This window comes from Sodiomyces alcalophilus (genome assembly GCF_042370955.1).
Source record: "Sodiomyces alcalophilus JCM 7366 unplaced genomic scaffold ACRALscaffold_3, whole genome shotgun sequence".
Classification (NCBI taxonomy): Eukaryota; Fungi; Ascomycota; class Sordariomycetes; order Glomerellales; family Plectosphaerellaceae; genus Sodiomyces; species Sodiomyces alcalophilus.
The window spans coordinates 6,729,018-6,742,679 of NW_027263534.1; the positions used below are offsets into that span (position 1 = coordinate 6,729,018).

The 13,662-nt window shown below is 41.2% G+C and overlaps 2 protein-coding genes across 2 annotated transcripts; one reads left to right on the plus strand and one right to left on the minus strand.

Annotated features, from left to right (window-relative positions):
- Nucleotides 1–2,180: 2,180 nt before the first annotated feature.
- ACRALDRAFT_2019057 (uncharacterized protein) lies at nt 2,181–3,260 on the minus strand (the record flags this gene model as incomplete). The annotated part of the gene is made up of 3 exons (XM_071019953.1): nt 2,181–2,284; nt 2,320–2,366; nt 3,256–3,260. The coding sequence occupies 3 exons, from the start codon at nt 3,258–3,260 to the stop codon at nt 2,181–2,183; spliced, it is 156 nt and encodes a 51-aa protein (XP_070876222.1).
- Nucleotides 3,261–7,706: 4,446 nt separating this feature from the next.
- ACRALDRAFT_209308 (uncharacterized protein) lies at nt 7,707–13,305 on the plus strand (the record flags this gene model as incomplete). Its single annotated transcript, XM_071022618.1, has 3 exons — nt 7,707–7,785; nt 7,837–7,884; nt 13,196–13,305. The coding sequence occupies 3 exons, from the start codon at nt 7,707–7,709 to the stop codon at nt 13,303–13,305; spliced, it is 237 nt and encodes a 78-aa protein (XP_070876223.1).
- Nucleotides 13,306–13,662: the final 357 nt, after the last annotated feature.

A 13,662-nucleotide genomic window follows, 5' to 3' on the forward strand; every position in this document is an offset into this window, starting at 1 on the left:
TTATTTGCCTATATAATACTAGGATTCAGCGAATTAACAGGACCCGAGACCACCGCCACGTAACACGAGTAAAAACGATAAAAGTAATTAGAGAAGGATTCTAACTCCGTCCTCTAAGCTATGATATCACCGAGTAAAAGCCGTAGCGTGGATGCGGGGGAGGATATAATAGAAGGGGTAGTAGCGGCTAGTCTATTACCGAAAATGCTTTAAACCGCCCCCGCTAATAATAACTACTACTCGACTTTTACGGTCCGAATTAAGATAATCCCGTATATAACCGAACCGAGACTAACACGGGGACGATACGGGCCCCTATAATAAAAATTTTATAAGTTAAGGTATTAATCTAAAGTCTACTACCTAATAGGAACACGATTAACTAGGTTATAGAGCTAGTAGAAGAGCTTATTCACCTACGCTGCCTTAATAGCCAGAGTGCTATAGTAACACTGATTATATACCTTTATGCTATTATATAGAGCGTAATCAGGGAGAAGCTCCGGAATAGTATAAAGCCGACCTAGGCCGCTATAGCTGTAACGCTGCCCGCCGCGGCTCCTCCCTAGGACCTAGCCCCCCCTAAAGTAATCCTAGCTAGACACTATAAAGAACTAATTATTAAACATAGAGACTAGCCCGACTAAATACTCCTAGCCCGGTCCCTAAAAGAGATTATCTAAGTAGTAAACACGGCTACCGGCCACTCCGACGCTATAACCGCACGGTAACTACCTAGTAGAGATATCTATTTAACCTGTATTAAGTGGGCATAGTAATGGTCCACCTTCGCTAACCACTAGGTCGAATAGGGCTTCGGCGCCGGAGCTAAAATATCCTCCTAAACCTACCTAATCCTAGTAAAAGCTATCCCTTATTCGATCCTAAGCCCTTTCTCCGAAAGTAAGCTCCTCTAAACCCTATATACTACTAATCCTAATATAAAACTATACTAAGTAAGGGCCCGGCTCCTTAGGTTCGGTACTAGTAAGGTAATAATACTATTTATTCAAGCTATTATACTAAAGGGCGTAAAAGGCCGTATATAGAATAGCCTCCTCTTTAAAGGAGGCAGCTTCCCATATAAGCTCTATAACCCTAACATAAACCTTTTATAATACTATACCTACCTATAATTCGGGTATAGAGCCGCTTAGTACCTAGAGGCAGAGACGCGGTGCCGCTACTACGCTAAACCCTAGTCTACCTACTAAAATAGTTTTTAGAACTATGTAATATCGGCCCCGAAGGCTACCCGGAGGTACGCCGCCTATAATAGGAACCACGAAGCTTTTAATAACGCTTACTAAGTTAGGAAATAAGAAGCCGCGAGAGCCCGGGAAGTATATAATAAAGAAAGGCGAAGCCGTCACTATACAAAACGGCTCCGCTAGGGCCAAAACAAACAACCAATCAATAGGCTAGCCGAAGGGAGGGTCAGGCTCGTCACAGGTCCGTATCTAGAGCTAGGGGTCCCGAGGACACGGTCGCCGGGCCTCTAGAAGGGTCAGCAGTGGTCCGATCAGGGGGACGAATAGCTAGATAGGCAGGCGGGCCTACGGTCGGCTCTTCTAGATTGTCTAGATAACCAAAAAGGGAAGGATAATATGAATTATGATTATAATAGGTGATAGGTGACGATTATAAAAGATCAGACAAAAAGCTAGCTAGAGATAGTGGGTCTATTCCGAAGAATACCCGTATACAAGACCAGATCTCTGGGACCGCGTACGTGGTCACGTGATATCCAACGTCCTGACCCGGAACACGGGTCTGCCCCTCTATAATAAATGCTAGGTAAAAGAGTTTAATATCTTAAGATAAACTAAAGCGGCGTATTAACGACCCCGCCTACGCTAGCCCTCGCCCTTACCCTCCCCTACCCTATTATAGGCCGCCCCTACTCGCCGCGGCCCCGGCCGCCCGCTAAAGTAACCCCCTAAATACCCCCCGGCTTCTAGACCCCTAGAGCCGTTCCTAGTCCCCCGCGGGACCGACCCACCCCCGATATAAGATACCTAAGGAGCTATATAAGCTAACCTAACCCTAAACCCCCCCTCTAATTAATACAGCTCCGCCTCCTATCCTAGAATATAGGAGCTAAACAGGCCTAGGCTAAGCTCCTGCTACGGGCCCGTAGATATATACGGTTAGTGTATATCAAATAGAAGCAACTGGAATTAGCTAAGAAACTCGGAGGAGAGGGTGACCTTTATGTTCAGCCTGGCCTTGTCGGTGCTAGACAGGACGGCCGACTTTATGATGCCGACGGTGGCTGCGTGGTCTGTAAGGACCATGGTCGGGTTGCGACGAGCGGACTAAATGATAGTACGGGTCTTGCGAACGGCCCATACCAGGCAGGCGACCTTAAGTTCCGTGGGCCAGTACTTCTCTTCAGCGGCGTTAAGTATTATAAACAGCGTATAACTTAATTACGTTAAATAAGCGATCGATCTATTAATTTAATTAACTCTATGGAAATCTCTGATTATAGTGCTAAATTCATGCCCTTATTCCTATAGCAGATCCACTCCCACTTTCGGGCCCGGAATAACCCGTTCCAGACCTGCTTTAGGCCAGCCTATACGATATACCCCCCTAACTAAATAACTATACGATAGTTATTTAGTTAAAGTGATTCATATGCTTCTTTTATCGATATATCCCCTTCTATAACATCTACGTAGCGTTTATCGAACTTCTCTTCTAGCTCTTCTAAATAGTCTAGTAAGATATCCTCTAGCTTATTTATATAAAGACGTCCCTATATATCTATCACTCCTACCTATTCCCTAAAGTTTATAAACTTTTCCCTAGACAGGGCCTTTATTCATCTATTAGCAATTATATCGGCGCTTATAATATAGCTGACTTTAATTCGTCTATACTATTACACCTCTCGTAACTAATAGTTATATATATCCACGTGCCGTAATCGTGTATTTAATTACGCAATCTCGGCCGTTAGCAGGCGTATCGTTTAGCTATTATCGTATCGTATCTTTAATCGTGGATCGTCCAATATTATACCTATTACCTCTAATAGCCTCTTTATGAATATCCCTTCCTTCGCACCTTATACCAGTAAGCGCAGCTCTGCCTCTATTATTAACGTTATAACCGTTACTTGCTTATTAGCTCGCCAGGCTACTATGCCTTTAAATAGGCGTATTATAAATACTTGGCTGCTTTTTCGATTAATTAAATTATCTGTAAAGGACGCGTTAGTAAACACCTTAATAGAGTCGCCACCACCTCATTCTAAGGCGTAGGTTAACATAGCTAGCAGATATCGGATTAAATAATCGGCTGCTTCGTGATACTAACGGCTCGGATTCATATTAAACCTATACAGTCGAGATACTATAAAGGCGATATCGGGTCGTGTAATTACTATAGCGTATAGAACGGATCCTATCTTATATTAATAGCTTTCAACGGTGGTAGACTTCCCTGTGTACGGTAGCAGCTCTGCCGGCTTTGCAGGGCTTGTAGGCTTATAGTTAGATACCGTTAATATATCCTACCTTCACGATATAATCGCGTTATAATAGCTATATCTTCCTCGAGGGACGGTCGCGAATAACCTTAATCCTAAGGAACCACTATAATGGCTCACCGCTTTACACGGCGTAGTGCTCTTATAGGCTCGCGATAGCCTATACTATCTCTTCCTTAAAGTCTTCCTTAAAGCCGATCACGATATCGTCTATATAGAAGAACAGGATTAGCTCATAACGTATAAAGCAGCAGGGGTCTTATAGCACTATCTTAAACCCGTCTCTTTTTAGCACTTCTATAATATGTTTTTACTATAGTAATGAAGACTCCCGCAGCCTGTATAACGCCTTCTTTAGTAATAATAATTAACCCGGCACCGCGGTCCCGGGCAGGAACCGTATATATATATCGTGTAGCAGGGGGGCGTATATAAACGCGTTAACGATATCGTACTATATTAAGGATAAGTCAAAGCGGGCGGCGATCGCTATTAACGATCTAAAGGAACAACCAGTAAGCGTAGCTATATATATATCTTCCAATAAGTCTTAATACTATTAATCTCCTCGGAATACAAATCTAGCCTTCTACTTCTATAAAAAGCCATGCTTATTAAACTTATAGGTTATTACATATATATAACTAAGCACCTAATGACCCTTCGCCCTATCCTTCGGCACTATAATCCACGAGCCTACCTCTTTATAACTTTTTAGGTGATCCCGTTAGGCTTATCGGAATAGGATTTTATATGGGTGGTTTTTAAGGTCTTATTAATGTCTTAGAGGGGCCGGTAGTTATTTACGGTGTATCTTATAAGGTCTCTTAAGTGCCTTTTTAATTTTTAACTTTATTAGCGGCTTACTATTTAAACTACGGACTAATAGGGCATATCTTCCTGCGTTAAAAGCAGAGATCCAGACTCGGTTACTACTATAGCTTCGAAATTTAGCCCCCCCCTGCTTTATAGGCATATAGCCCGTGAAAGCAGCCGCTATAAGCCCTGCCTAAGGAGGGGTTTCTGGTGGAGTTAGAAGGTGACTATTATCTAGGCGTTAGTGATTAATTGTAGCCGTGGATAAGTCTTTTTTTTAGCTCCGGCCTCGTAGGCTCTATAAGCTCCTCCTACCGTTCCGGCCTTTCGGGCGCTATAAACGGTCGTTCCGGCCTCTCGGGCTCCATAAACGGTTCTACCCCCCGAGCCTCAAGGCCGGCAGGCGTAGCCCTTACAAGAGGTTTATTAACCTCGCTGCCCGACTAGATAATAGGCTCGAAGTATGCTAATATTATATAGCTTAGGCGATAATGGCTCGCCCTACTTAATTATGTACGTCTCTAGCAGGCGGATCTAGTTAATAATATCCACTAGATCCTTTTCCGTTAATTAACGTAAATCGTTCTCTAGGGCTTCGAGACTTCTATTAAAATACTCCTTTTTATTACAGATAACGTCGCGTGTACGAACGATCCCTTTCCTTCTAAGGCCATGAACCTAAATACGGTAAATATTAGTTAAATCGTATTTATTAATATTATACTTATAATAAATAATAATAATAATCTTATAAATATACTAGGTATCGTAAATACGATATCTTAGTTATTACTTAAGCAAATAACGTGGCGTGACAACCGCCGCGTAGGCTATTAACGTAAGAGTCGCCACCCAATCTTTCAGGGTCTTTTACCAGCCCCGGATCCAGGAAGAAATCCCAGAAGTCAGTTCTATACACACACGTTTTTACACGTTTTATAAAACAAGCAGTAATCCTACGGATCTACGAATTCAACAGCTATTTGCTTGATTCTTCTCTTCCGCGCGTACAGCCTACTACTCGTAGCCCAATTCATCAAAAGTATTCTATAAGGTAGCTGATATAGGCCCGCGGCACTAGCAGATTTTAAAGCTTTCCAGACCTTATTAGAGCTGCTCTGGTTATAGGAAAAGCCTTATAATCAAAGGCTCGAAGGTGGCCAAGCTACGGCTTATATTAGTAGAGGACTTCGAATAGGGTCTTCTAGCTAAGGCGTTATTTTAGTATTCTGTTTTGTACGTAAGCGGTATTAGGAACGACTTTAACCCATAGGAAATCGGGTAATCGGGAGTGGATTCGCATAGCTCATGGTGGCCTATAGTATCGGCTTAATAACTTTCCTAGTTAGAGAATAATATATAGTTATTAGGTATTAGAGTATAGTCGGGTATTTCTTAAAAAGGTTTAGCGTGCTTTAAAGAAGGGCTTTTCTTTATATCTTCGGGAAAACTGCTAACTGCCTATTTACCTATACTTATAGTGGGGAGGGTTAAAAGTGGTTCCGATCCCTTCACTTTAATCTTTAGTTCTATTAGCGGAGAATTATAGCTGGTAGTAAATAAGGCTAGCTCCTTTCCCTTTACTACGCTATAGGGTTTAACTATAGACTTATAAAGGTCCATATACTTAGGCTCCTTCTTTAGCTAATTATAGAATATATTTATAAAAGAGTCGTAATAGGTACCCCACTTTATAGGATAGGCTGGCTAGGGAGGCAGGATAGCTTTAAAGACTCTTTCTTTAGAGGTTATGGTATAGCTAGCGCTATTAATATTAAGGATGTTCCCTACTCGCTTAGCTATTAAGAGGAGTAGCCGATATTCGGGTAAAAAAGCCTTTTCGGCTATATCTAGATAGGCGTTCGTTATCGCGGCGAGGGAATATACGCCTTATAGATCCTTTAGTATTAGGGGAGAGTCTAGGAGAATAGAGTAAGGAGCGTCGGTTATTATTAAGCGGGTTCTATAATAATACTATTTAGTATTTAATAAGTCATTTTAGATACGGGCCTATCGGATAACTAATACTCGTAGACTCTTATAGTTATAGCCTACTCGCCTAGCCCTAATAAAGGGAGGCGTTTTACTTAGTGGACTACTAGTAACCGGTGCCGCTTTAGCTACGTATCCGTTTAGGGCCCTATATATAGCCATTTAACTAAATAGGGGCTTTAGTATATAGATCTTTAGGCGTTACACTAAAGGGCTAATAAGTATAGTAAGGGGTATATAGGTAAGTAGTTCCTTAAAGGCCCTCCGGTACTAACTCTAGGAAACGTATCTAGTAGCCCTATAGATTATAGCCGCGCCGGTAATACACGGGGCACTCGTCCTTATAAAAAAGGGATTATCGGCGCTTAGAGCTTATATAGTGAGTTAACTTACCTTTAGGGTAGGCACTACGGTCCCGCTAGACTCCGGTCCGGTTAGCCCTCCCGGCCCGTTATATTCTATTATTATCGTCACCTTTAAGGTTTAGAGCCGGGAAGGCTCTAGTTCTATGGCTTCGAGTAGGCGGCACGTTAAGTTATTCCGCCGCCTTCTTCCCTTCCGCGATAAGGGTTATCGCCGATACTATTTTGAGGTCTAGCGTTACTTCCTTTATATCCACCTAGTTACCTAGGGCAGGTCGTACAGCGTTAAACAAGTCGTTAATCTAAATCTCCCGGGCTTTATTATATATCCCGACCCTATAATAGTCCTAAAGCCGGTCCTGCTAATTATTTAGCTAGGCAGCCACCTTCCTTAGGTTTATAGGCGGCTTATTCTTATAAAGATCATAGTTCTTTTAGGAGTCTTTTATACGGGTCGCGATATAGGGTACGGCGTTAGCTTACACTACTATATAGATCTTTTCCGGGGTCGTATCCTTTATTAGGGCCTTCCGTCTCTTCGCTATAATAGACTCTTCTACCTACTTAAGTATACCGTTAATACCCTCTAATAGGTCTCGTAGTCTTTACGATCTTCTTTATATCGGCGGTAGTCTTCGGTATAGGCGACCTTATCTATAACTGTTAGTTCGGAGATATTAGTAGGCTGCCCGTTAACGTTTATGATAGAGGCGTAGGAGGCAAATTCGGGACGGGTAGCCCGCTACGGCCTAGGGGCTGGATTATAAGGGCATGAGAAGTCCTAGACTCCGTCACTACGGGCCCTAACTTCGTAGAGGCGTTGCCACAGCTCCTACTGTTCGTGGCTCGTGTAGATAGTCGTATTAAAGGTTATGGTTATAGCTATATACAGCTCGGCGTGAATAGCTTTAATAGGTTATCGAGTAAATAAGACTATGAATTATTATAAACAGCGTATAATCTAATTACGTTAAATAAGAGATCGATTTGTTAATTTAATTAACTCTATGGAAATCTCTGATCGTAGTGCTAAATTCATGCCCTTATTCCTGCGGCAGATCCACTCCCACTTTCGGGCCCGGAATAACCTGTTCCGGGCCTGCTTTAGGCCAGCCTGTGCGATATTAAGCCCTTTGCTGATGTAGAGCACTGGTCGAACGCCACTAGACGCGTATATTGGTATCGACTACCTGGATAAGGCCGGCGACGGCACCGGTACTAGTCGTTACATTACTTATGCCCGGGGCTATTAAAAAGATATCGCTCTAAGTTCGCCGATCTTTCGGCGTTTTTCCTATACTATTTAGTTATTAGGTCCCGGACTTTATACTAGGTGCCGCTTAGTCACTATAGAATATTAGAAAACGTATTTATATAATAGATTATAACTTAACGCTAATAGCTTGGCGTCACGCTTATAAGCGTATTTCTAAAGCCTATAAATATTTCCGTGTAGTTATAGGTCGGGGCGAGAAGAAGCTCGCCCCTAAAGACATAAGTCCTATCGCCGATCGTTCGGCTATATTTACCCTAATGGTTAGTAGGGTTAAATGTTAGTTCTAGACGAGATTTTATCTCTACGCTCTATAATAACACTTAATTTTACTTATCTTCTTAGTCGTATTAATAACGCCGAAGTATTAGCGTTACTAGATTAGACCCGCCCTCCCTACGAGGGTAACCTCCGCGACGTTAAGTCGCTTATCTCCTTTATTAGGGACCTAGTAATAAACGGTTATCGCCTATTTAGCCGCGAGGATCGCCTATATAGCCTTAAGGCTTTCCTATCGCTAAACAGACTCGCTAACCTTTTAGCGGCTATTAATAATCCTCGGCGCCCTGCTTTAGCGCGTCGCTTTACCGGTTATTCTAGGGCCACTTATCACGGCTATACCTCCGCCGCCGATAGTGATAATAACCCCTTTACTAATATGTCGGCTAATAAGACTACGCCTACGTCTTATTCTATAGCGCCTCCTACGCCTTATTATCCCACTGGGCGCTAAGCCCCCGCCGCGTTATTAGTAACTAATAATTAGCCTAATAATACCGACTTTACGCCGTCCGGTCGGGCTAATACCTTATCCGACAAGGAGGATATTCCTTATCGCCGTATTTATATACCTTATCATTGCTCTTCTACCGTCCCGTCGGCGACTAATAATAACGGTTCTAACGTTAACGTTAATAATCTACTCGACCCCTTCTAAGCTAATAACCGTTATATGTCCGGCGTTTTTTCCGGTAATAATACCGATTTTTATAGTTTTAACTACTAACTTTTTATTTCCGCCAAGTAATCACTTGTAATAATCGCCTAAAATAGCATTAAACCTTATGCTAATCGTTTAGGATTTTAGGATTAGTCGAGGCTTAACCCCGTTTATTTAGTCACTAATAAACAAAGATTATTATAACCTACGAATCAAATGCTTATTTTTTTATCTAATAACCCTTTGGCGCCTTATACTATCTTATAATCGGCCTACTTTCCATATATATGCTTTTTATACTTCTAGTACCTCTTCTGGATCCCTAAAACGTCTTCCAGGTAGTCCTCTAGTTCCTAGGTATTATACTCTAGCGGCTAACCCGCCCACTTTATAAGATAGAACGTTTTCCCTTATTCTTCCTAATAGCTAATAATATCTTTTACCTCTATTTATCTTACTCCTCCTCTAGAAGCGGGAGATCCTTCGCCGATAGCTTTACGGCCACTTAGTCTTTCCACGGTTCTAATAAGGATACCGGGAATATATTATATATTCTTATATACTATAAGGGAAGCCGAACTCTATACGCCTACTCGCTAATTCTCTTAGTTACTTATACCCGAATATATCGCGGCACTAGCTTTAACCCTTACCAGAATCAAAAATTCTTCTTATAGAGTCTAATAACGTCGCCTACCTTATACTATTACGGTTAGTAGTATTTATTATAATACTAAGCCTAATACTGCGTGGCACGCGCCTAGTTTTTGCGTATCTCCTACTAAACCTCCGCTAGCTTCTTAATATATTGCCGAATACCCTATACCTAGGTATTATCCCTAGAGCGCATATACTCTACTATATACTCTACTATATATAGATAAGGGGCCCGTTATTCCAACTATACCACTTACTTATTCCGACTATAGTTTATATTTATAACGCACATGGATAGACTCTTCGGAATACTAATATAGTAACTATAGTCGCAACCCACACTACCGTCTATTGATAAGTTGAATGATTTGATCGCGAGGATTAATAACGTTGTATTAATAGACAAGCTTATTAGTTCGAAGCTAATAGCAGTAATAGTAGCGCCTCTTCCCTTTCTTGTCGAGTACCGGTATTTATACGCCCCCGGTTCACTATTTATTGTCCACTTAACCCTAATTAGGAAGGTGAAGCGACCGCGTGTATAGCCGAAATCTTGGCTCTAAATATTACGTACGGATACTTTAAGACAAATAAAAGATAATATAAAATTTTGAGTAAGATACAGGATTTAAAAAAAGAGTAGAATTAGCGAGTAAAACAACGTATTTCTGAAATATCTATCTTAAATAGAGTCGTTACTATTCACGCCGCTATCTAGAGTAAAAAAAAAAGCTATTATACCGCTACTAATTCCCTGCTCCCGGCGCCTGTAACGGCTATTATTATTATTATTATTATTATTAGACCCAAAACTCGCTCCCCGGCGCCTACTAATTTAAAGGCGATACCTATATATAGGATACCTGCTCCTAAGTTGGTGGAGGTACCTATTAAGAGCCCGCCCACTATCTTTAGCTATGGTTTTCCCTCGGACATACCTGCTACTACCTACCACGTAAAGCCGCGATTATATCGACTCTAAATTCTTAGAGTAACGCCCAGGTAGTCTCTATAGCTATCATAGCCGTAGCCTGCGCCTAATTAGTCCTCCTATGTCATTACGGCTATGGCTAATCACGCTTATATTACGATAATATACGGCCACTACGTGCTATTAAAGGAGGCGACGCCCAGGGCTCGCCTATAATAACGGGTAACTCTTATAGTTAGTTCCGCGTTAATCGGACCGGCAGAGGATCAAGAATTCTAGTACGCTCGCGTATCTATCGAATTTCGGGCTAGAATAGGTATAAAAACGGTTAGAAAAGAATAGTTAATAGGGTAAAAGAGAATATATAAGGCTTTAATTAACCTACTAGTAAGGGTTAACGTGCCGCCGTTCTAGAGTGGTTATTGCCTTTAAATAGCGTAATATCGTATAGCGGCAGGGTAGTCCGTACTACGCCTAAAAGCTCCCTATATAGGCAGGTAGGCGTTAGCGTTTAGTAAACGCCTCTTATACAGCCAGATACTACTACTAAATAAGATCTAGTGCCTTAAATATTATTCTGAAGATAAGGCTAGTAACGACGGGGCGATTTATATATATTAGAGCGTGTTTTATCCCCGCTATTACTAGGCTAATCCTCAACCGTTTAGTCTTTCTCGCTACTATCTTTTATACCTATATAACGAGTTTATCGAGGTTAGATAGGCGGTTACGGAGGTATGCTTTAAGCTCGGCGTGGGCGGACTCTATACGGCTTAGTACCCTAATACCGGAATTACGTAGGCTTTTAACGGAGTATTCGTAGAACTACTCTTCCTAGAGTTAATAGGTGGATATAAGATAGTTAATAAGAGCTATAATAGTTAGTTTAGGCCGTGATAGTAAAGGAGGCGTAACTAACTAGACTATTCCACGCCGAATTACCGCTTTAGAGAGCCCTAGTGCTTTTCGAAGTTATTCTTAGAGGCCGTGTATACACAGGACTTCTATAAAGCGATAAACCTATTAATAGTCGAATCGTTAGACGATATTAATACCAAAATACGTCTATTTACCTGCGTTGGGGTATTATTATTATCCGTAAATTCGTCGCCGGTTAAGTTAATAACTTCTGGATTATCGGGATTTAGAGGGATAAGCTAGGTAGCGATAGCGTTATTATTATCCTTTTCGCGAGCCTTGTTATTATACGCAGTAGAGTTATCGTTATAATAAGAATTAAGAATTATATACGGCTAATTTCGGTTAGGAAAAAAGTTTTATACACTTAGCCTAATCAGGAAAGGTAGTCCACCTACTACCTAATAGCTAGCCACGAAAATTCTTATATACCCTATATACACTATATAAACTATATAAACTATATAAACTATATATATATAATAATTATACTTAAGGTAGTTAAACCACCACGAAAAGATCACGAACTTATTTACGGATAGTATAAGAGTAGTGCCCTCCAGAGGCCCGTTCCACTTTTTCTTTACGTGCAGAGTGATATTCTTTATAATATACTAGATACAGATCTGCTACGGAATAGCAGGGAAAACGATATCTAAAGTATTTTTAAGAGCTTTATCGAAATTAGTGATAATAGCGCTTAGAAACCTAATACGCTCGCTGCCTATCACCGCCTTAATCCGATTATATACCTATTTAAGGGTATTATAATTTTCCCTTAAGATAAGGGCAAAGCAGTAGTTATATATACTATAATCCGCGGCTATACCTATAACCTTAAATAACGGTATATTAAACCGGTTTACCTAAGATAAGGTTAGCTAAAAGTAATTAATCCCGGGATCTCTAATACTCGTTTATTAATAGAATAGGTATAATCTATTATTAATAGTTCCGGGTTCTTTTACCACTATTCGATATAGTCTCGATAGGTCTAGAATACTATATTAATATAGCGGCTCTTATAATTAAAACCCTAACGGATATAGTATTCGCCTAACTCCCTGGCCTTAATCCTTTCGAGGAAATACTATATTAAGGTTAAAGGCCCGTATTTATCGCGCCGTAACTCCTATTAATAATTTTAGACGTCCTGCTAGCTAAGGATAAGACCGCTAGGCAGATTCTTCCTAAGCCTTTACTGTATTTACCTAGTAATCTCCGGGGCCGTTAGCCTTCCTATTCCCGATAACGACCCGATTATCGTCCTAATTAGAGATACGCCGACCGTATATTAGGAATCGAGTCTTATAGTCGCCGACACGGCGATTCTACTAGCGGTACGGGGTAGGTGGTTATAGGCGTTCTTATCCGCGATAACGAAGGTCTATCCGTCCCTAGACTATATTATCTCGGCCCCCTAAGGGTATCCGATTTTAGTTATTTTAGTGCGTCTAAACTACGCTATTAATACTCTTATAGGGCCGCCGCGGTTATAGGCGAGGGTTACATAAAACACGTCACCGCCTATACGTTTTCTAGAGCGTAATTTAATTACCCTAAATCCGAATTAGCGGTAATAGGCCTTCACGGTATTAAGCAGCTCTTTATAGGTGGCTACGATAAGGGCTATCGCCGGCTTCGGATAGCTATAAGATATTATGAATTTTAGGAGACTTAGTGCTAATATAGATACACCTAGAATAAGCTATAAATTAACTCTTTATTATACTGGGTATAAGTTACTAAAATTTTATATTATCTTTTATTTATCTTAAGGTATCGGTACATCATATTTAGAGCCAAGATTTCGGCTATGCACGCGGTCGCTTCACCTGTCGCACAGGCTGGCCCAAAGCAGGTCCGGAGCGGGTTGTTCCGGGCCCGAAAGTGGGAGTGGATCTGCCACAGGAATAAGGGCAGGAATTTAGCACTACGATCAGAGATTTCTATAGAGAAAATTAAATTAACAGATCGATCGCTTATTTTACGTAATTGAGTTATACGCTGTTTATAACAATTAAGAGTCTTATTTTCTCGAAAACCTTTTAAAGCTATCTACGCCGAGCTGCCTATAGCTATAACGACTATAACCTCTACTACGACTATCTATATAAGCCACGAAGACTAGGAGCTATGGAAGCGCCTCTATAAAGTCAGGGCCCGAAGCAACGGAATCTGGGATTTCCTACGCCCTAACGATCTAGCTCCTAGGCCGCAGCGAGCCATCCGTCCCGAATTTACTTCCTATACCTCTATCGCTAACACTAACAG